The sequence below is a fragment of the Tamandua tetradactyla genome, chromosome 14, assembly GCF_023851605.1.
Source record: "Tamandua tetradactyla isolate mTamTet1 chromosome 14, mTamTet1.pri, whole genome shotgun sequence".
Taxonomy (NCBI): domain Eukaryota; kingdom Metazoa; phylum Chordata; class Mammalia; order Pilosa; family Myrmecophagidae; genus Tamandua; species Tamandua tetradactyla.
The window spans coordinates 66,699,912-66,724,693 of NC_135340.1; the positions used below are offsets into that span (position 1 = coordinate 66,699,912).

General features: G+C 35.9%; 1 protein-coding gene across 1 annotated transcript in view; it reads left to right on the plus strand.

Moving 5' to 3' along the window:
• TMOD3 (tropomodulin 3) overlaps positions 1–24,782 on the plus strand; it is a 117,329-nt gene that overhangs the window by 75,380 nt on the left and 17,167 nt on the right. Inside the window, exons 4-6 of the mRNA XM_077127905.1 lie at positions 17,111–17,233; positions 18,593–18,682; positions 24,315–24,445. Of these exons, the coding sequence (XP_076984020.1) occupies positions 17,111–17,233; positions 18,593–18,682; positions 24,315–24,445 (344 nt within the window). The remainder of the gene's footprint in view (positions 1–17,110; positions 17,234–18,592; positions 18,683–24,314; positions 24,446–24,782) is intronic.

Here is a 24,782-nt window from a genome sequence, read left to right on the forward strand (position 1 = left end):
GGCAGTTTATATGCAGATACACAGAAAAAAAATAAGCTGTGGTCTCTCGACTCCATAAGAATGAACTAAGAGTCTGTCTTGTTTATTTTTATAATACTTCTTACATACTCAGCAAAGATGGGAACTGTGACTAAGATAATTCTTAATATTTGTGCTAGCTCTAACTTGGTATTAGAGTACAGGTGATGAGGACCAGTGAAGAAAGTTACTGTCAATAAAATAGTTAACATGGTTACAAATCTCTTTTGTGACAATAATAAGGATCTTGGCAGCTATTCTTTATTTTCTTGGTACAAACATGACTTTGGATGAATGCCATACATTTAAATTACTATGCTGTGAATTCTTATCTGTATTTCTTGTGTTTCCTTAGTTCCCATTTTGTAGTTGCAGAAAATTGCTGAACTATTTTAACATTTTAAGCAATCAAGTCATAGCCTTGATCTTATTTGTTTCATTTGAGAGTGGGAGAGCATGTCATTTCATACTAGTCTGAGAAATTTTTTTCCTGATCTAGTCGCTGCTTATTTTCATATTTTGCCATGGTGTAAAGAATTGCAATTTTAGTTTAAAAATTTCAAGTTTTTTACTTTACTATGTTAAATAAGGAAATTAAAGCCTTTGGATAGAATGCTGTCTATTTTTTACTCAGACATTGTTATTAAAAATAAAAATAAATATCTGAAAGTTACAAATCAGAACTTCTTACCATTACATTTCAAGGAGAAAACGAATAAATTGGATTATCCAGAGTAACTCATCTCAGTTTCTTCAGAACTATAATTATATGGATTAGTGGTTAACAAGCTGGGTGAGTGAAAATCAGTTCCCTCTGGAGCATTTTCTAAAATATCCAGGCCCGGACAGTTCTCATTCTCCGAACTTAAGAAACACTCATACTTGAGACTATATGGTTTTAGTTCATTTTATAAAAAACTCCATCTTGCAGTGACGTGATCCATGTGGCAACATAAAACATCACCTTAAAAAAAAACTCTGTAGAGATTCAGTGAGTAAAAGGACAAATCCCACTTGTTTAGAATCCTGGAGGACAGTAGAGAGTATAGAAGGACATCACAAACACTGAATTGAAAAAGAAAAAGAACAGGTAGGAAACTTCCGTACTAAATCTGTGAGTCCTCTCCCTCACCCTTACTCGGTCCCATGCAGCTTGGGAGTTGCTCAGAGGCAGCAGCCTGGATTCCTCCCAATAGGTACACAGACTGTAGAGCCACTCAGAGCAATGAGTTAGAATCCCACGCATGTCTAGACACGAGTCCCAGGAATGAACAGCAGCTGCTGAGGAGTACTAAGTACAAAAGGGTCCCTGGATGGAGAGTACAGCGGAAGAGGGAGACCAATAGAACTGGAACTGGCAAGAAGTGTACTCACTCAGTCCAGTTTCTGTTGGCTGGACCTTTCTGAATTGATCCCCATCTAGTTCCTGGATGAGATATCCTAAAGGGGAAAAAAACTGGAGGTAGAAAAGCCTCACAGAGAAGAAAAGGGGGACGGGTAAAGGGGCTTAAACTGAATTGCTCTAAGACAGGAGGGTTCCATAACTGAAAGTATAAGGAAGATGGGGTACTGAGTGAGAGAAAGAATTTAAACAAATCATAGGAGCTTGGGGGAAAAGTGCACAAAAACAGAATATAAGAAGAGTTCTGGAGAAGGAATAAGAAAAAGGAAGCTTGCTCCCAGAGGTAAAACATTACATGAAAAGTGCAGTCTTACAAATTGTGTTCCATATCCAGGGAAAGAATCAGTGAAGAGTAGCTGAGAAAATCTGAACAGTTAAACATGGGCTATTCAGAAGGTCTAGAATAAGTTGGACCAAGCTTCAAAGAAGAGCCGTAACATAAAGGCAATCAACAGTAAAACCCTGACAAAAAAGGAGAAAATGATCTTCAGTTTCTTTCTAGGTAACTTATCAAGATACCTAGAAAAGAGCAAAAAATTAAAAGCCATAATAAAAAACAGGAAGATATGGCTTAATCAAGGAAACAAATTAAAACTTCAGAGTAAGCACAGAATAAACAGAGAATCCATACAAATCTGCTAAATCAGTTCAGAGAGTTAAAGGAAAATATACATAAAGAAATAAAGGATATTAAGAAGACAGTGGGTGACCAGACAGAATAATTTAAAAGTATAAAAAAGAAAATTATGGGAATGAAGGGCACAATTGTAGAGAGTAGAGGCATACGAAGCAGATTTGAATTGGCACAAGAAAGAATTAGAGAACTAGAAGACAAAACAATTAATATCATACAATCACTGAGGCATGTAACATTGTGAATGAACCTGTGGGACATTTGGTGGGACAAAATAAGCCAGAAACAAAAGGACAATTATTATATGGTCTGATTTAGAAAATACTTATGAGAAAATTGGAGCCTAGATTGTAAGCTCTTACAGCAGTCACGTTTAGTCTGGAGTGGTAATTATTATTTCTGGATTTTGGGAGGCTGTTTTACATATGTATAATATATATATACTTAGAGTTAAGAATGAGCCAATCAGACTGAGATTAATGTATTTCAGAACACAGGGATAAGGAAGACATTCCCTATATTTTAGAACCACATCTACTTGAGACTGAAGGAAGAAAGGTTTATTTTGTCTGGAACCTAAATTTTCTGTAGCATATAATCTAACTCAACCTATCTGGATAGATCATTTAAACAGTCCAAACACAGCCCAGAATACAAATGAGGGCCTTTAATCCTGTATAGCTTAATATAATGCCTGGATACATCCCAGAGTATTTTAAACAGATAATCAAAAAGTACTGGCAAAAGCAGAGCCAAGATGGTGGCATAGTGAGGTGTGGAATTTAGTTCGTCCTGCAGAGCAGCTAGTAAATAGCCAGGAACAATACAGAACAACTGCTGGGGCCACATCAGTGACTGGACACACAGTGTACACCAGTCTGGACAAGCTGGACCAGCTGTGATCTCACCCAGAACCATGAGTTCCCCAAGCAATGGAGGCTGCCGCACCTCCCCAACATCCTGCTTCCCAGAAGGGAAAGGAAAGAGACTTGACTAGCAGCAAGGGGCTGAGCTCTGCCAAGCTCCAATTTGTGTAATTAATTAGCAAATTCTGACTACTGAAAATAGGCCCCCAGCTCAGCTAAACCTGGAGTAAAAGCTGAAGATTGCCGGGTTTTGCCCCAATACAGAGAGGGCAGGGCTGATGGAAAGAGAAAAAAAGCAGTTTATATTTTTGGGTCAGACAAGACAAAATACTTGAAAGGGTCTGGGCCCTGAAAGAAAGGAAGGGGCACATAGAACCTGGAGATACACAGAGCATTGTACCAACTTAAGCTCTTTATTGGCAAACCCAATGAACGAGGTTCCTGCTCTGAAAAGGATTTTTTTTTTGTTTTCTTTTTCGTGGCTGTGTTTCTAGGGCTTGACTGCTCTTTGGATACACCTGCAAGTCTTCTCAGGCTCCAACTGCCCCAGGCAAGGGCGGAATTAAGCTTGTCTGGGGGCTGTGCCTTCCCCAGGAGTGGGGAAGGGCAGCTCAGGTGGAATCCCTCCCTCAAGGAATTCAGACCCCAGGGTCTGGAAAATTGAAGTGATTAAAGCCAGCCTACAACCTCTCCTCTGTCTCAACCATATCCCAGCAGGGAAAGTATGCTGAACTTAAAGGTACCACATCACTTTATGCTGGTGGAACCTGAAGACAGGCAAGCGCCACATACTGGGCAGGATAGGAAAAACACAGAGTCTAGAGGTTCATAGGAAAGTCTTTCAACCTGCTGGGTCCCAATCTCAGGGAAAACTGATGCAGGTAATTCTTTCCTCCTGAGAGGAGGCCAGTTTGGTCTGGGAAAATATGACTGGGGTCTATAATATCTTCCTAGACCCTCCAAAGGGAAAAAAAAGGCACCATACGGGCAGGGCAAGAAGCAAGAAAACAAGAACTGAAATATTCTGATCTGTTCAACAAAATCTAAGCTACACATCTAGAATAAGCTGAACTGAATGTCAAAGAACAGACAGACAACAAAGTGATCCTGCAAGAAAATCCTAGGTAGAAAAAGTGAAAACAATCTCCAGAGTAAACTAATTAAGGAAATTAAATGCCTAGACTCCAGCAAAAAATAACGAAACATATTAGGAAAATTGAAGATATGGCCCAGTCAAAGGAACAAACCAACAATTCAAATGAGATACAGGAGTTGAAACAGTTCAGAATGTTTGAACAAACATGGAGAACCTCATCAAAAACCAAATCAGTGAATTGAGGTAGGATATAAAGAAGGAAAGAGACAAATAAAAAGAAGAAACAGAACATCTAAAGAAAACAAATTGCAGAACTTATGGGAATGAAAGGCAGAGTAGAAGAGATGAGAAAAACAATGGAAACCTACAATGTTAGATTTCAAGAGGCAGAAGATAGAATCAGTTAACTGGAGGACAGGACATCTGAAATCTGACAAGCAAAAGAAAATATAGGGAAAAGAATGGGAAAATATGAGCAGGGACTCAGATAATTGAATGACAACATGAAGCACATGAATATAGTGTTTCGGGTGTCCCAGAAGAAGAGAAAGGAAAAGGAGGAGAAAAACTAATGGAGGAAATTATTACTGAAAATTTCCCAACTCTTCTGAAAGAAGTGCAACATACCCCAAACAGAATAGATCAAATAGATGTACTGCAAGACACTTACAAATCAGAATGTCACATGTCAAAGAGAAAGAGAAAGTTTTGAAAGCAGCAAGAGAAAAGCAATTCATCATATATGAGGGAAGCCCAATAGGATTATGCATAGATTTCTCAGCAGAACCGATGGAGGTGAGAAGACAGTGATATGATAGACTTAAAATACTAAAAGAGAAAAACTGCCAACCAAGAATTCCATATCCAGCAAAATTGTCCTTCAAAAGTGAGGGGGAAATTAAAACATTTTCAGGCAAAAAATCACTGGGAGAATTTGTGACCAAGAGACCTACTCTGCAAGAAATGCTAAATATTAGAGACAGATAGGAAAAGACAGGAGAGAGAGGTATGGAGAAGAGTATAGAAATGAACAATATCAGTAAAGGTAAAAAGAAGAAAAATCAGATATGACATACGAAATCCAAAAGGCAAAATGGTAGAAGAAAGTACTACTCTTACAGTAATACCACTAAATGTTAATGGATTAAACTCCCCAATCAAAAGACACAGACGGGCAGAATGGATTGAAAAACAGGACCCATCTATATGCTGTCTATAGGAGACACATTTTAGAACTAAGGATAAACATAGGTTGAAAGTGAAAGGTTGGAAAAAGATATTTCATGCAGACAGCAATTAGAAAAGAGCAGGAGTAGCTATACTAATATCTAACAAATTAGACTTCAAAGATAAAACAGTTAAAAGAGACAAAGAAGGACACTGTATTAATAAAAGGAACAATTCAACAAGAAGACATAGCAATCATAAATATTTATGTATCGAACCAGAGTGCTCCAAAATACATTAGGCAAACATTGAAAAGGAAAATAGACACATCTACCATAATTTGGAGATTTCAATTCCCCATTCTCATCGGTGGACAGAACATCTAGACAGAGGATCAATAAAGAAACAGAATTTGAATAATACAATAAACAAAATAGTCTTAGCAGACATTAATAGAACATTACACCCCACAACATCAGGATACACCTTTTTCTCAAGTGCTCATGGATCATTCTCAAGGATAGACCATATTCTGGGTCACAAAGCAAGTCTCAATAAATTTAAAAAGATTGAAATCATACAACACACTTTCTCAGATCATACAGGAATGAAGTTGGAAATCAATAATAGGTAGAGGGCCAAAAAATTCACAAATATGTGGAGGCTCAACAACACAGTCTTAAACAACCAGTGGGTCAAGGAAGAAGAAATCAGTAAATTTGCAAGAGAAATCAGTAAATATCTCGAGGCAAATGAAAATGAAAACATAACATATCAAAACTTATGGGATGCAGCAAAGGTGCATTGCTAAGAGGGAAATTTATTGCCCTAAATGTTTATATCAAAAAGAAGAAAGAGCAAAATCGAGGAATTAACTGTTCACTTGGAAGAACTAGACAAAGAATAGCAAATTAATCCCAAAGCAAGCAAAAGAAAAGAAATAGCGAAGATTAGATCAGAAGTAAATGAAATTGAGAACATGAAAACAATCAAGAAAATCAACAAAACCAGAAGTTGGTTCTATGAAAAAATCAATAAGATTGAGGGATCCTTAGCAAGGTTGACAAAAAAAGAAGGGGAGAGAGGATGCAAATAAATAAAATCAGAAATGGAAGAGAAGATATAACAATTGACCCTGCAGAAATGAAGGAGGGAATGAGAGGTTACTACAAACAACTTTATGCTAATAAACTACACAATGTAGATGAAATGGACAACTTCCTAGAAAGGTATGAACAACCAACATTGACTCAAGAAGAAATAGAAGACCTCAACAAACCAATCACAAGTAAAGAAATTCAATTAGTTGTTAAGGAGCTCCCAAAAAAGAAAAGTCCAGGACCAGATGGATTCACATGTGAATTCTACCAAATGTTCCAGAAAGAATTAGTGTCGATCCTGCTCAAACTCTTCAAAAAAAATTAAAGAGGAGGGAAAGCTACCTAACTCATTCTATGAAACCAACATCACCCTTATACCAAAGTCAAACAAAGGTACTACAAGAAAAGAAAATTACAGACCAATATATCTCTAATGAGAATAGATGCAAAAATCCTCAAAAAATTATTGCAAATCGAATCCAGCAGCACATTGAAAGAATTATACACCATGACCCAGTAGGATTCATCCCAGGTATGCAAGAATGGTTCAACATAAAATCAATTAATTTAATACACCATATCAACAAATCAAAGCAGAAAACCACATGATCATCTCGATTGATGCAGAAAAGGCATTTGACAAAATTCAACATCCTTTCTTGATTAAAACACTTCAAAGGATAGAAATAGAAGGGAACTTCAACATGATAAAGGGAATATATGAAAAACCCACAGCTAATATCATCCTCAATGGGGAAAAACTGAAAACCTTCCCCCTAAGATCAGGAACAAGACCAGGATGTCAGCTATCACCATTGTTATTCAACATTCTGTTGGAAGTTCTAGCCAGAGCAGTTAGACAAGAAAAAGAAATACAAGGCATCAGAATTGGAAAGATGGAAGTAAAACTTTCACTGTTTGCAGATGATATGATATTATATGTCGAAAACCCCCCAAAACCCACAGCAAAACTACTAGAGCTAATAAATGAGTGCAGCAAAGTGGCATGTTACAAGATCAACCCTCAAAAATTTGTAGTGTTTCTGTACACTAATAATGAACAATCCGAGGGGGAAATTAAGGCAAAAATTCCATTTACAATTGCAACCAAAAGAATAAAATATTCAGAAATAAATTTTACTAAGGATACAAAAACCTACACAAAGAAAACTATAAGAAATTGCTGAAGGAAATCACAGAAGACCTAAATAAATGGAAGGGCATACCGTCGTGTTCATGGATTGGAAAACTAAATACAGTTAAGATGTCAATTCTACCTAAATTGATTTATAGATTCAATGCAATACCAATTAAAATCCCAAAAACTTACTTTTCAGAAATAGAAAAACCAGTAACCAAATTTATCTGAAAGGGCAGGGTGCCTCAAATAGCTAAAAATATCCTGAGAAAGAAAAATGAAGTCGGAGGTCTCACACTACCTGATTTTAAGGCATATTAAGAAGCTACAGTGGTCTAAACAGCATGTTTATTTATACTGGCATAAAGATAGATACACTGACCAATGGAATTGAATAGAGTGTTCAGAAATAGACGCTCTCATCTATGGACAACTGATGTTTGATAAGGCAGTCAAGCCAGCTCACCTGAGACAGAACAGTCTCTTCAATAAAAGGTGCCTAGAGAACTGGATATCCACATGCAAAAGAATGAAAGAGGATCCGTGTCTCACACCCTATACACAAATTAACCTAAAATAGATGAAAGACCTAAACATTAGATCTAAGACCATAAAACTTTTAGAAGAAAATGTAGGGAATACATTTTGTTATACAATATCTTATAAAACTTGTAATGGGGAGCGGTTTCCTAGATCTTACACCCAAAGCATGCAAAAGAATGAAAGAGGATCCATGTCTCACACCCTATTCAAAAATTAACTCAAAATGGATCAAAGACCTAAACATTAGATCTAAAACCATAAAAGTTTTAGAAAAAAATATAGGGAAATATCTTATAAATCTTATAATAGAAGATGGTCTCCTAGATCTTACACCAAAAGCATGGGCATTGAAGAAAGAAATAAATGGGAACTCCTTAAAATTGAACTTTTGTGCATCAAAGAACTTCATCAAGAAAGTAAAAAGGCAGCCTACACAATGAGAGACAATATTTGAAAATGATATTTTAGATAAAGGCCTAGTATCCAGAATATATAAAGAGATTGTTCAGCTCAACAACAAAAAGACAGCCAATCCAATTACAAAATGTCAGAGGACATGCAGGCAAGGGCACAAATGCACATTTGCACTCCAGTGTTTATAGCAGCATTATTTACAGTTGCCAAGAAATGGGAACAGCCCAAATGTCTATTAACAGATGAGTGACTAAACAAGTTATGATATATACATAGATGGAATATTACGCAGCTGTAAGACAGAATAAAGTTATGAAATATGTAACAACATGGATGGACCTTGAGGACATTATGCTGAGTGAGATTTCCCAGAAACAAAAGGACAAATACTGAATGGTCTCACTGATATGAGCTAACATTAATGAATGAACTTGGAGAATTTCAGTTATGAACAGAGACCATCAGGGGATAGAAAAAGGGTAGATATTGGGTAATTAGAGCTGAAGAGATACAGATTGTGCAACAGGACTGGTTGTAAAAATTCAGAAATGGATAGCATAGTACTACCTAACTATAATACAATAATGTTAATATACTGAATGTGAGAATGATAGAGGGAGGAGGGCTAGGGGCACAAATGAAATCAGAAGGAAAGATAGATGATAAAGACTGAGATGGTATAATCTAGGAATGCCTAGAGTGTGCAATGATAGTGACTAAATGTACAAATTAAAATGTTTTTGCTTGAGGAAGAACAAAGGAATGTCAGTATTGTAGGCTGTTGAACATAAATTGTAATTCGTATTTTCAAACTTTAACTTATATGTGAGACTAAAGCAAAAAATGTTTATTTGGTACAAAATTTGTATTTTGACTAGTGCATCTCCTAATATAACTTAAATGGACAGTTTAAGTGAACACCAGAAGTACATGGAACCTTGAGTAAGACATGAGATTTTGTAGGTTTGTCCAGAGTGATTTGAACAGTGAATAAAAAAGTATTTGCAAAGTCCCCTTTGGGGAATGGTGAGAAAGAGGGAAAATTCAGCTTGCTCTTACGGAGAAGGCCTAATATTCTCAAAAGCAGTGAGAACAACAAAATCAGTAGGTCGAACCCTCAGTCTTGGGGTTTGTTCCAATGAAATTTATCTGCTCAAAAGATAGGCAAAGCCAACTTCTGGGTCAAGATGGTGGCTTAACAACGTGCACATTTCAGTTCATCCTCCAGAACAACTACTAAATAACCAGAAACAGTACAGAACAGCTCCCAGAGCCACGATAGTGACCGGACACACAGCATACCACAGTCTGGACCAGCTGGACCGGCTGCGAGCACCCCCCAGAACTGTGAGTTCCCAAAGCTGTGGTGGCCGGTGCCCCTCCCCCACAGGCCACTTCCCAGAGGGGAAAGGAAAGGACTTTACCAACAGCAGGGACTGGGCACAATCAAACGCCAATTGTGGAACTAATTAACAAATTCATACTACTAAAAATAGGCCCCCAGCTTAGGTGAACCTGATCAAAGCGGAGGTTGCTCATTTTTGCCCCAGTGCCAAGGGAGCAGTACTGACAGAAAAAGGGGGTAAAAAAAAAAAGAAGGAAACAGAGGGTTTTGTGGCTGTGTATCTACAAAGGCTTGATTGCCTCTGGATACAGCGGCAGGACTTTTCAGGCTGCAACTGCCCCAGGCATAGGCAGAAGTGAGCTCTTTTGGGGGCTTATCTGGAGCTTGTGCCTTCCCCAGGGGAGGGGTGAAGCCCCACCCAGGTGGAAGCCCTCCATCAAGGAATTCAGACACCAGGGCTTGGTAATTTGAAGCCATTAAAACCAGCCTACAACCTCTCCTCTGTATCCACCATGCCCCCAGCAGGGAGAGTCTGCCAAAGTTAAAGGTACTGCATTATCTTACGCTGGTGGGACCTGCAGTCAGACAAGCGCCACATACTGGGCAGGATAAGAAAAACAGAGTCCAGAGACTTCACAGGAAAGTCTTTCAACCTGCTGGGTCTCACCCTCAGGGAAAACTGACTCAGGTGACTCTTTCCTTCTGATAGAGGTCAGTTTGGTCTGGGAAAATCTGGCTGGGGTCTATAATATCTAAGTAGACCCTCCTAAGTGTGTGTGAGGGAAAGGCACCACACAAGCAGGGCAAGAAACAAGAAAACAAGGACAGAAAAATTCTCCTCTGTTAAACAAAACTTAAGCTAAAGGACCAGATAAAGCTGAACGGAATGTCAAAGAACAGATAGACAGCAAATTCATCCAGCAAGAAAACCCTAGATAAAAGAAGTGTAAGCAATCTCCAGAATAAACTAATTAAATTAATTAAATGCCTAGATGCCAGCAAAAAATAACAAATCACACTAGGAAAATTGAAGATATGGCCCAGTCAAAGGAACAAAGGAACAAACCAACAATTCAAATGACATATAGGAGCTGAAACAATTAATTCAGAATGTACGAACAGACATGGAAACCTCATCAAAAACCAAATCAATGAATTGAGGGAGGATATAAAGAAGGCAAGGAAAGAACAAAAAGAAAAAACTGAAAGTCTGAAAAAACAAATCACAGAACTTATGGGAATGAAAGACACAGTAGAAGAGTTGAAAAAAAAAAACAATGGAAACCTACAATGGTAGATTTCGAGAGACAGAACATAGGATTTCTGAACTGGAGGACGGAACATCTGAAATCCGACAAGAAACAGAAACTATAGGGGAAAAAATGGAAAAATATGAGCAGGGACTCAGGGAATTGAAAGACAATATGAAGTGCATGAATATATGTGTTGTGGGTGTCCCAGAAGGAGAAGAGAAGGGAAAAGGAGGAGAAAAACTAATGGAGGAAATTATCACTGAAAATTTCCCAACTCTTTTGAAAGACTTAAAATTACAGATCCAAGAAGTGCAGCATACCCCAAAGAGAATAGATCCAAATAGACATACTCCAAGACATTTAATAATCAGAATGTCCAAGGTCAAAGAGAAAGAGAGGATCTTGAAAGCAGCAAGAGAAAAGCAATCCATCACATACAAGGGAAGCCCAATAAGACTATGCACGGATCTCTCAGCAGAAACCATGGAGGTGAGAAGACAGTGGGATAATATATTTAAATTATTAAAGGAGAAAAACTGCCAACCAAGAATTCTATATCCAGCAAAACTGTCCTTCAAAAATGAGGGAGAAATGAAAACATTTTCAGACAAAAAAATCACTGAGAGAATTTGTGACCAAGAGACCAGCTCTGCAAGAAATACTCAAGGGAACACTAGAGACAGATACAAAGACAGAAGAGAGAGGTGTGGAGAAGAGTGTAGAAAGGAAGACTATGAGTAAAGGTAAGAAGAAGGAAAATTAGATATAACATATAAAATCCAGAAGGCAAAATAGAAGAAAGTACACCCATGCAGTAATACCACTGAATGTTAATGGATTAAACTCTCCAATCAAAAGATATAGTCTGGCAGAATGGATTAAAAAACAGGACCCATCTATATGCTGTCCCTACTCAAAGGACACAAGGCCAAGGACACAAATGGACATTTACACACCAATGTTTATAGCAGCATTATTAACAATTACCAAGAGATGGAAACAGCCAAAATGTCCATCACCAGACAGTTGGCTAAACAAACTGTGACATTTACATAAAATGGAATATTATGCAGCTGTAAGACAGAATAAAGTTATAAAGTATGTAACAACATGAATGGACCTTAAGGACATTATGCTGAGTGTGATTAGCCAGAAACAAAAGGAAAAATACTGTATGGTCTCACTGATATGAACTGACATTAGTGAATAAACGTGGAATATTTCCTTGGGAACAGAGACCGTCAGGAGATAGAAATAGGGTAAGATATTGGGTAATTGGAGCTGAAGGGATACAGATTGTGCAACAGGACTGAATATAAAAGCTCAGAAATGGACAGCACAATATTACCTAACTATAATACAATTATGTTAAAACACTGAATGAAGCTGCATATGAGAATGATAGAAGGAGGAGGGCTGGGGCATAAATGAAATCACGAAGAAAGATAGACGATAAAGATTGAGATGGTGTAATCTAGGAATGCCTAGAGTGTATAATGATAGTGACTAAATGTACAAATTTAAAAAATGTTCTTGCATGAGGAAGAACAAAAGAATGTCATTACTGCAGTGTGTTGAAAATAGATGGTACTTAATATTTTGAAATTTCAATTAATGTATGAGACTAAAGCAAAAAATGTTTATTTGGTACAAATCTATACTTTGACTAGTGCATCTCCTAATATAACTTATGTAGATAGTTGATTGACCACCTTAAGTACAGGGAACTTTGTATAGGACATGAGATTTTGTTGGTTTGTCCAGGTGATGCCCTGATGAATCCCAGAGTGATTTGATCAGTGAGTGGAAGAGTATTTGCAGAGTCCCCTTTGGGGAATGGTGAGAACGGGGGAGAACTCAACTTCCCAAAGTTGAATTCTTGATATTCTCACAAGCAGTGTGGACAACCAAAGCTATAGGCTGAGCCCCCAGTCTTGGGGGTTGTTCATATGAAACTTAACCCCACAGGGGTTAGGTCAAGCCTACTTAAAATTAAGCCTAAGAGTCACCCCCAGTAGAACCTCTTTTGTTGTTCAGATGTGGCCTCTCTCTCCAGCCAACACAGCAAGCAGACTCACCACCCTCCCCCTGTCTACGTGGGACATGACTACCAGGGGTGTGGATCTTCCTGGCAGCGTGGGACAGAAATCCCAGAACGAGCTGAGATTCAGCATCAAGGGATTGAGAAAACCTTCTGGACCAAAACGGGAAGAGTGAAATGAGACAAAGTATCAATGGCTGAGAGATTCCAAACAGAGTCGAGAGGTTATCCTGGAGGTTATTCTTATGCATTAAGTAGATATCACCTTGTTATCCAAGATGTAATGGAGAGGCTGGAGGGAACTGCCTGAAAATGTAGAGCTGTGTTCCAGTAGCCATGTTTCTTGATGATGATTGTATAATGATACAACTTTCACAATGTGACTGTGTGATTGTGAAAACCTTGAGTCTGATGCTCCTTTTATCTACGTTGTCAACAGATGAGAGGAACATATGGAATAAAAATAAATAATAAGGGGAACAAATGTTAAAATAGATGTAGTTTGAAATGCTAGTGATCAATGAAAGGGATCAGTAAGGGGTATGGCCTGTAAAAATTTTTTTTTCTGTTTGTTGTATTTTTCTGTTGTCTTTTTATTTCTTTTTCTGAATTGATGCTAATGTTCTGGGAAATGATCATGATGATGAATATGCAACTATGTGATGATATTGTGAATTGCTGAGTGTATGTGTTGGGAATGTTTGTTTCTTGTAATTTTTTTTAATTAATAAAATTAAAAAAAAAAAAGATAGGCAAAGCCTACTTAAAATTAAGCCTAAGAGTCACCCCCAGAGAACCTCTTTTGTTGCTCAAAAGTGGCCTATCTCTCAGCTAATATGGCCAGGAAGCTCACTGCCTTCCCCCTCTCTATGTGGGATATGACTCCCAGGGGTGTAACTGTCCGTGACACCATGAGACAGAAATCCTAGAACGAGCTGGGAATCAGCATCAAGGGGTTAAGAAAACCTTCTGTTGTGAAAGGGGGAAGAGAGAAATGCGACAAAATAGAGTTTCAGTGGGTGAGAGTTTCAATTAGAGTCGAGAGGTTATCCTGGAGGTTATCCTTAGGCATTTATATAGATAACCCGTTTTTAATTTAAGGTGTATTAGAGAGGCTAGAGGGTAGTGCCTGAAAATGTAGAGCTGTGTTCCAGTAGCCATGTTTCTTTAAGATGATTGTATAATGATATAGCTTTCGCAAGTGACTGTGTGATTGTGAAAACCTTGTGTTTGATGCTCCTTTTATCTATGGTATGGACAGATGAGTGAAAAATATGGATTAAAAATAAATAAATAATGGGGGAACAAATGTTAAAATAAATTGGGTAGAGGGAAATACTAAAGGTCAATTGGAGGGGTAAGGGGTATGGTATGTATGAGTTTTTTCTTTTGTCTTTTTCTTTCTTTTTCTGGAGTGATGTAAATATTCTGAGACATGATCATGGTGATGAATATACAACTATGTGATGATATTGTGAGCCATTGATTGCACAGCAAGTATGAAATGTTCATGCGTTAATAATGTTCATGTTGTATGTTGATTGATTTTATTAATAAAAATTTTAAAAAATAAAAGTGTTGGCAAAGTCCCTTGAGGGCTGGAAGTAAAAGTATGGAACTATTAAACTTTAGCATGAGGATATCCCCTGATACTGTGTCAAACATTAGGGATACCCAAATCAATAGGCCAAGCCCTTGATCTTAATTAAGCCTTACTCTTGTTGAAACTTACATAGATAGCAGAGAATTTTAGCCTACCTATATATACACCTAAGAATTACTTCCAGAGGACCTCTTTTGTTGCTCAGATGTGACCTCACTCTCTCTAAACCCACCTCTGTAAGTGAAATCATTGCCCTCCCCGCTACGTGGGACTTGACATCTTGGGGTAAAAGTCTCCCTGGTGGTGTGGGAGATAACTCCCAGGGATGACTTTGGTCCTGATACTGTGGGATCAACAATGCCATCTGGAGCCAAAGGGGAAAAAGAAGTCTAACTAATAAAGTGTCAGTGGCTGAGAGAGTTCAAATAGAATAGAGAGGATACTCTGGAGGTCACTCTTAACGCAAGGTTCAGTTGGACATTGCTATCTAACATAACTTGTCAAACCCCAACCAGAACCATTCTAGCCAATCCTAAAGAACACCTAGGACATTACATAAGGTTCTACAATGTTTACATGCACTAGGATAACTTTCCAAAGAAATGTACAACCTCCAGATGAGTCCCTGTACCAGATAAGTACTAAAACCTAGAGAGCCCAGCCTCTCCAGAACATCAATTAGTTCCATTACCCTTCCCCATATTATTGGCAGCCCCTTCCCACATGAAAGAGTTAGAATGGCCATAGCCCAATACCTCTAAAGAGTGGGAAAGAAAGATCAAAGGTGATGGTGGATTTATACATAGAAGGAAGGGTTTAACAAATGAGTATGATTGCTGAATCATTAAATTGATATTTCTTTTAGTCTCCAGTATCTTAGAGCAGCTGGAGGTAAAAACTGAAAATTGTGGAATTGTAATCCATACTAAACTCTGAAATCTGTTCTACAGCTAATTGTTGTGCTGTGCTTTGAAATTTGTTGTTTTGTATATATGATATTTTTCACAAAAAAGAAGAAAAAAGTTGATTGTGATGATAAAAAATATTTATTCCTTCTAGCCTCCTATAATTCTGGAGCAGCTAGAAGATAAAATCTGAGAGGATGGTATCGTAGCCCATGATATACTTTGGAATCTGTCCTGTAACTACTTGTTGAAGTATGCTCTGAAAATTATTGTTTTTTCTTTCTTTGCTTTATATATATGCTATATAATACAATAAAAAAAATTAAGAAGAAAAAGAAAAAAACCAATGCCTAGCACGCAGTCCAGATCTCAGGACACATGAAAGGAAGCAAATGTAACCCATGGTCAAGAAAGGAAACAGTCAACAGAAAACCCAGAGACGACCCAGAAAGTGGTGCTACTGACCTTGGACTTTAAAATAACAGTTTTTAAAATGTTGAAAGAATTAATGGAAAAGGTGCACAGTATGTGTGAAGAGATGAGGAATTCCAGCAGAGACACAGAAACTGAAAAAAAGAACCAAATACAAATGCTAAAGATAAAAAAGAATAATAATAGATTTTTAAAAAGTATAAAAAATTAAGGTCTTTTAGATGGGCTTAACCAGCCTTGGCCAGATTAGTGGGAGCAGTGTTGTGGAAGGATTCCTTATAGTTACACTGAATTCTCTTTACCTTGAACAAGAAGCACACAACACTCACTGCACTGACTATAAATAAGCCCACAAACATTTCCTTTGATTAAACACTTCATAGATTCATCAGGCTACATATTTTTACATGTTTCTCTGGAAGTTTTTTGATAGAAAATGATTAGTTCTCCTTTAAATCCACCCATAGTCCTCAGATAATTTGTATTAGAATGTTCATTTCTTAGGAGAGAAGCCCCAAGAAGTAGTCTTGATAATCCAGGTCATGACAATGAATGAGTACATCTTAGTCTGCTTTTGCTGTCATATCATGATCATTTTTCATTCTCTTCATATTTTCAATGTTGTATAGAGCACATGGTAACAAATACTGATTTTCACATAATAAAGATTTTAGGTTTCTAGAGTAACCAGGTTCTTAAAAGGTGACCTTGTTAGTATCCATTGAGGCTTAGAAGTACAGTAAGTTTCAGACATAGAGAAATTTCTTTGTAATCCTGATTGCCTCAGCCATCCCCACAAGTGGCCCTAACAGTTTGTTGCATAAGAATAAAAAAAAAGATTTGCTTTTTTATTTTTTAAAAGTTTTATCTTTTTTTTTGTTTATTCCTTCATTGATTCATTCTTTGATTCAGTATTTGAAGAGAAACTCTCATAAGTACTCCAAGTAGAGCCTACTTTTATTTCCACAGGTGGTACAATTTCTTAATTTTTTCTCTTTTCCACTGGTATAGCTAAAGTAGTTGCCCCAGAAACTTAGAAATGCATATCAAAAATAAAACAAAATTACTGTAGCTATCAATCTTGACTTCTTTCTCCCATTGCCCATACTTTTAGTAATTTTTTAGAGGAATTAAAAACTGCTTTCTTTTACAGGGAAAATATTTATCCCTAAACAGAAGCCTGTACAGACTTTTACAGAAGAGAAAGTATCTCTGGATCCAGAATTAGAAGAAGCTTTGACAAGTGCTTCTGATACAGAATTGTGTGATCTTGCAGGTATCTCTTAAAACAAATTTGTGAGTGTGTGTGCATGTACATGCATCTATCACACATGTGTATGTATGTATATATACATGTGTATGTATGTATATATAGTGTACACACACACTATACAAATACTTAATACTTGTTTCTTGCAAAGTACTATGGAATCAGTACCACATAGGCCCTGTTTTAACACTATAAATCTGATGGTAAAGGATTTCATTTATTTAAATTCCCTAAATAGTGACATTTTTTTATTGTGGTGGTGGTGCATGATCCGGGAATCAAATATGGGTCTCCCACAACATTTTTATATTAATATAATTCATAGTATTATTTAACATCATGTCCCTTGTTTCCCATATTTGAAAGTCTTTATAGCAATCTTTCAACAACTGGTGCTCAGCTAGAAGCTGTCCCATCTGAGCACTGGAAAAGACTCTTTAGGGTCAACTGCTACCCCATTTTATCCAAAGGCCCCGAGATGGGTAACTTAGAAAGCAAAGGGCATTCAGTCCTGAGTCAGACTCAGCACCTTCCCAGCTTTTCTGAACTGTATATGGAATACTCCAAACCTTCCTATTACTTTTATTTTTGTTGATTTATTATTTAGGCCAGTATTTCATTTCCATAAATAGAAAAATGTGGTACCAAATAACCTGAAGAACTAACATATTTGAAAGTAGACGTGCTAGTTCTTTGAGAAACCCTGGAAAGGGGTGTGTCAAGTCATGGTGCCACAGCCAGAGCAAATTTCTTACTCCTTGGGGCCCTGAGAACTGACAGTTGTCAATATACATTAATCAGACAGGAATGGGCCGGAGGTTTCGTTTTGTGCAAAACGGCATCCAAAACAAAAAACAAATGTGTTTCCCCTTCAAAATTTTGAGATTAAATTAATCATAAATATAATTTAACTACCTTTAGTATTCTACTCTTAGCTAGAATGTGATTATAATGATATGAATTTGAGAAAATGTAAAAACAGTAAAGACTAAGTTGGAAAACTGCTTTTTATCATGTCGTGTTCCTAGAAATTTTGTGAGAAAGGTAAACAACAAAATTAGATCATTTCAGTTTTCTTTCTTAACCACCAGATGGAGCTAAGCTTAGATTTGTTTGTGGTTAGGCTGGCTCTAGCTATGTGTCTGATGTGGGGGGAAAATAACAAGTATATAAATGAGCAGGAGATTGTAAGTGATTTTTAATAACTTTGTCTCTATTCTTTGGTACAGGAATTTTTAAATCTATATTTAATTTAGTAGGAAAAACTCCAGAGAATGTTAAAATCATTGATAGAGGTTTTAGGTTATGAAATTAATTCTTTATGTTTAAAACATAAAAATAACATTTTTGTTTCTATATTTATAGCTATTCTTGGGATGCACAATTTGATAACAGATACCCAATTCTGTAATATAGTGGGAAGCAGTAATGGTGTTGATCAAGAACATTTTACAAGTGAGTATTCAAAATGCTTTGTGAATTCATATTCTAGTTAAATATATTTTGTTTTCTCCATGTGTCGACTTTGGTATTTACTTATCAAATGTTATATATGTACTTGAAACCTAAGATTCTAGTTTGCCTTTACATAAAAGCCATTGGAAATAGAATATTAAAATTTTATGCTTAATATGTCAGCAAAAGTAAAAGGAACCATCCTTACTTCACTAAATAATGCAAATGACAAACTATATAAAAGCTAATCAAACTTGTTTTTAATTGACATTTTATTATCAAAGTCACTGATTTTCATAAGAAATTCAAAAAAAATGCTGACAAAGAAACCCCATTATAAAATCAAGTGCAGGGTAAGCTGCAAAACTATTCAGCCTCTAAATTTTCACTCTGATATGAAATATTAAATACCCTAGAGCAATGCTTTTTAAAAAATTCATTTATTGGGTATTTTTAAATTAATAAAGTATATTTGTATGAATAACACATTTAAATAATGCAGAAGTGCATAAGTAAGAAATCAAAGTGTTTCTATTCACAGCCAATGTGCCTGCTACTCTCTTTCTCATCCCTAATTGTTAACAGTTTGGTATATGTATTTCTTGACTTGGTACTATGTTATACAAACTTACATATGTATACATAGTCATTACTTTTAAAAAAAATTGGATCATACTGTAAATGTTTTATTATACATACTTACATATGTATACATATATTACATATATATGTGGTTATTAGTTTTTTTAAAAATATGGGATCATACTGTTAATGTTTTTTGCAATAATTTTTTTCAATAATAATACCATTGGCTAACTAACCTCAGTGTCACACAGTAAGTGGTAAGGATTTTAACATGCTGTATATATCACTTAACAATACATTATGTTTCCTAATTTTAATACATTATAGATCTGTGCAGTCTGATTGTCTGCATAACATTCCATCTTATGAATGTTCTGTCATTTAGCCAGTCCCCCTATTTTAAAACTTTTTATTATAGAGATGTTCAAACATACATAAAAGAAGAGAGAATACTATGTATTGTTTCACTCATAAATATTGCTGTCACTCATAAATATGTTTTTCTTTTTTTATTTAAGTGGTTTTCTTTTAATACAACAACAATGGCTTTATCAAACTTAGAAAATAACAATAATTCCTTCATATCATGTAATATGCAGTCCATGTTCAGATTTCCGCTCTTCTCTCAAACATGTTCAAATAAGGATCCAAACAAAAGCCAGGCATTGCATTTGGTTGTTTGTCTTTGCATTTTCTCTTCATTGTTCACAGTTTCCCCTTCTCAACCTCTTAATCCTTTTTTTCATGCCATTTATTTATTGAAGAAACTGAGTCATTTGTCATGAAGAATTTCCCACATTCTGAATTTGGCTGATTGCAACTTGATGTATTTTACATGTTTCTCTCATCTATAGTTCCATAAACTGTTAGTTCTAGAGTTTTTATCAGATTTAGGTGCAATTTTTTAAAACATTTTTTATTGTAAAATATAACATGCAGAAAAGTGATAAATGTCAAAGTACAGTTTAACAAGTAGTTATAGAGCAAATTTCAAAGTATGGTATCAATTACAGTTTCCAGCACTTCAGATATTTCGTTCCACCTGTTCTAATGTACTAAAAAGAAATATCAGTATAATGATTCAGTAGTCACAATCATTTGTTAAATCCTATCTTCTGTGTTACAACTTATCCCTTATTTGGGCAATGACCATTCTAACTTCTTCATGTTGAAAGGGTGTGAACATTTTAGGGTAGGGAAATGCAACTGGTTGATGCTCTTGGAGACTCTGGTACCTCTGGGTTTATCTGGCATAGGACCAATCTGGAGGTTTTAAGTTTCTGAAAAATAAACTTAGTGAGGAAAACTTTTATAGAGTCTCAGATAGAGCCCTGGGTATTCTTTAGGGTTTTCAGGATCAGGTGCAGTATTTTGACAAGAATGTTTCAGACATGGTGCTATGATTTAATCACGTTAGTTAGGAATCATATAAAGTCTAAAATATATATAAAGCATATAATTGTGTTTGGTATTTCACCTTTGAATGAACATTGATCAGTGGGTATGAGTGTTGGCAGCCTGCTCTATCCATTATAAAATTCCCGGTCAACTTTTGACCTAATGGTTTCAAGCACCTCATTTACTGGATCTTTTCATTATGGGACAAGGCTTTTTAAATATATACATTCTGTGGAGTGTGAAAAAAAATCTTCTGGTTTTATAACATTTAGAATTAGGGAAAAACTAATCCAATTTTTCACCCAGTGAGGAAGCTTTTCTCCGCTCCTTTGCTCTTACATCTCAGAGAAGACTTTCTTGCTAAACTTAAGTGGAAGGGAACCCACTAATTTAATTACTAATTAAATTTAAATAAATAAAATTGTATATATTTGAACATTGTATGAATTCCTAAAAATTTAACAACATTTACATTATCAATGTTATATCCTACCACTAATCTGTATGATATTAAGCAATGTTATGGTGTTATTAATCATGGTTTTAATTATTTTAAAAAGGCTACAAATAATAAAATCAGCCAAATTGTCAGTTGCACTACTTTGCTCTAATACTTCTCTAAAACTATATGTGCTCAACTTTAAAAGTTAAACAAGTATATTTTATCTATTAAATAACAAAACTCTGATAAATGTGTAAAAATATAATAGAACAAAACCTTTGCTATAATTTCTTAATATAAAGCAACTGTCTAATGTTTTTATTTCTAAAATAACTTCATTTAATTAAAAATACTTCTAAAAATTAAAGTGGGGTACATAGGCAGTTCGGTGGTTAGAATGCCTGCCTTCCATTCCAGAGACCTGGGCTCAATTCCTGGACAAAAATATTAAAGCTCAGATTATAAACATTAACCATTATCATTAAATTCTGAGGTACTTTACTCTTTATATAATCCAATAATTCCCTGAAACTTTAAGTGTCTATATAACATTTAACACTCAAATTTAATTCTCCAGCTCTAAAAGTTAGCATGGGTCCACACAGTAACAATTAAAAAACTAAAAAAGATCAAACTCCAATTAAAGATGTAATAAAATTAATATAGTTAAAATCAAGATAAATCAATATACAAGGTAAAAAAGTAATATTGTCTGTATTTTAAAGCTTTAACTTTTGTATGAAATAAAAAAATGTTTATTTTGTCCAAAATTTTTACTAATTTAATCTGTCTAATAAATTAACCTAATTCAACTTTATTTAATATAAATCCTGGAATAAGGAACAAAATCTTGATTTTTTTTACAAGTTAATGTTTTATACTCTACATCTCAGAGTGTTTGGGGCAAAAAATGAAAAAGTGTCTGCAAAGTCTCTTAAGGAACTGGGAAAAATAAAACTATTGAAAATTCCCCAGGAAGCCAATGCCTCAATTTTAAGGCTTGCCTTTATGAAACTTATTTCTATAATAGTAAACTAAACCTCCTTAGAATTAGTGCCTAAGAGCCATCTCCAAAAAATGTTGCTATTGCTCAAATGTGGTCTCTCTCTAAACCAAACTCTGAGCTTCCCCCCAACGTGGGACATAATTTCCAGGAATATAAACCTGGCAACTGACAGTGTGAAATACAGCTGACCTTGGCAACACAGAACATAGCTGACCCTGGCACTGTAAGACATAAACTCTAAAGATGAGCTGGCCCTTACATGGATGAACTGACCAAAAGGGGGAAAAGGAATAGAGTTTCAATGGCTTAGAGATTTTAAATCAAGTCAAGAGGTTATTCTGGAGGTTACTCTTATGTAAACTTCAGCCAAATATTACAAACTGCCAGAATTCAGCAAACCCCAACCAACAGTGTTCCTAGAAACCCTAAAAAATATTTAATGCTCTATAAAATTTTACTTATTAAGTTTGTTTTTCAGAAACTTTAAACCTCCAAGTTGTTCCAGTGCCAAAGAAGCTCTGAAACATGAAAATGCTGAACTCTCCAAGAATAACAACTGGTTTCATCAATTCATCCCTTTGCCCCTTAAATCTTATTAATAACTCACTCCTCCTTAATTATCCTCTTATTAATTTTTCTCCTAAACCCTACCTCTCACAATGTCTATCGAAGTTTGTTCACAGGTCAACAGCAGCGTGACCAACCAGCAGAATTCTGAAAACCTACTGCTGCTACAACAGAAATTTAAAACTTGCTCCTGTCACAGCCCAATTAATAATACCTCTGTCTGGCTCAAAGCAATTTTTCCTTCCCCAACTTTGCCCAGACACAGCAGGAAGTAGTCAAAAAAAAGAATACAATGTCCTTGCTCCCTCCAAAAATTGCCTCAAGCTAAGCTAAGGCATACCCCCAATCTAATCCCAGCTCCAGTCAGTTTTATTAAAATAAAAAGGCAGGAATATCAGGTCTCAGAAAATAAAACTTAACATACAAAATGGATTCTGTGGCCTGGGGGCCCCTTCAGTTTCTCTCCCTCAGCAGTTCCTCTGACAGGACCTGATGTGCTGGCAAGATAGATGAGCTGACACCCCACCCACCAGAGGCCAGACTCGATAACCATGAGCATGAAGTCCTGATCTGTACCAGCTGATATCTCCCGGTGATGCCTGTAACCACATATCACCCCCCACCCCTCTTGGCGCATTTTTTCCTTTAAAACCACAACGTGTCAGAAAGAGAGAGAGCCATTTTTCATTTCCTTTTGCTAGCATGTTTTGCTGCCTGCTCTCCCTTTGCTCTCAATCTATTTCTCTCTCTCAACAAACCCATTAAGCTTTAAAAAAAAAGTTTGCCTGTCATAGGGGATTCATAGATCGTCACATGCGCTCTTCAAGGCATACTTCTATCTCATTAAAAGTCCAAGGTTTTGGAGTATTCTGTCTTTGAATTTTGACTAAGTATATTCTGGTCCTGTGTGTGAATCTTTAAGGTAAGGGATTGTGGAATTCGAAGTAAAAGAAGGCAGTAATCTTTATAAATTTTGCCACAGTGCTTCTTTTCTCTCTCCCTCTCCTATGTCTACCTTATTTTTTCTTCTTCCTAGTAGAGTACCCCCCTCCCGTCCCGCTCCTTTCCCATTACATAGTAGTTCCCATGGGAGAAAGAACTAATATGTCTGTCCATCACCCTGTATTTCTCATCAGGGCTGTATTTCTACAAGTCAGTGATTCTTATTGCTTTTATTCTAATTACCAGTCAGATTTTGGAGAGAATTATAAGAGATACTAGGTTTTATCATATTACAACTTTATCTTGAATATTGCTAAAAATAAATGGGATTATTAGCTTGTATTATTGAGTATATTTTAGTGGTAAAGATATCTTATACCAAAGCCAGTGAAAATGTTCATTTGCTAACATATTTGGAGGCTGATCATTATAAACAAATGTTGAATTGTGTTTGGTATTTATATTCACTATAATTTTATTTGGGTGCTTTAAATATGTGTCAACACATAAAGGTAAGTCTTTAAGGAATTGTGGATATGGGGAAGGAACTTTTACATCCGTTCCACTGAATATGTTTGTGTGTATACTGAATATGTTTGTGTGTACATTTGTGTAAGGTGTTTACCAGGTTAATAGATGCATCCACTGTAATAGTATCAACCATTGAGACTCTTGTTCTTTTCATTTAACAGATGTGGTAAAAGGTGAAAAGATTCTTCCAGTATTTGATGAGCCACCAAATCCAACCAATGTTGAAGAGAGTTTAAAGAGAGTTAAAGAAAATGATGCTTGCCTTGTTGAAGTTAATTTGAATAATATAAAGGTAAGTATGTTAGACAAACAATGGTCATTTTATATTGTTTTGAGTCAACTGGATCTAGGATGAGAGCCATGCAGTTTTGATATATTATTTTCTAACTTGCTTCTTAAAGAGTATATCATATAAAAAGGTAAACCTGACAGACTGCCAGCAGAGTAATGCGCTGGCTTTCAAAGTACTGCCCACTTTTAAGAATATTTAATCTTTTAGATTTTTTTTAAAAATCAGATTTATAGAGGAATAATATACATATGGTAAAATTTACTCTTTTTAGTGTACAATTCTATGAATTTTGAGAAATGCATGTAGTTGTGCAGCCACCACATAATCAAGATATAGA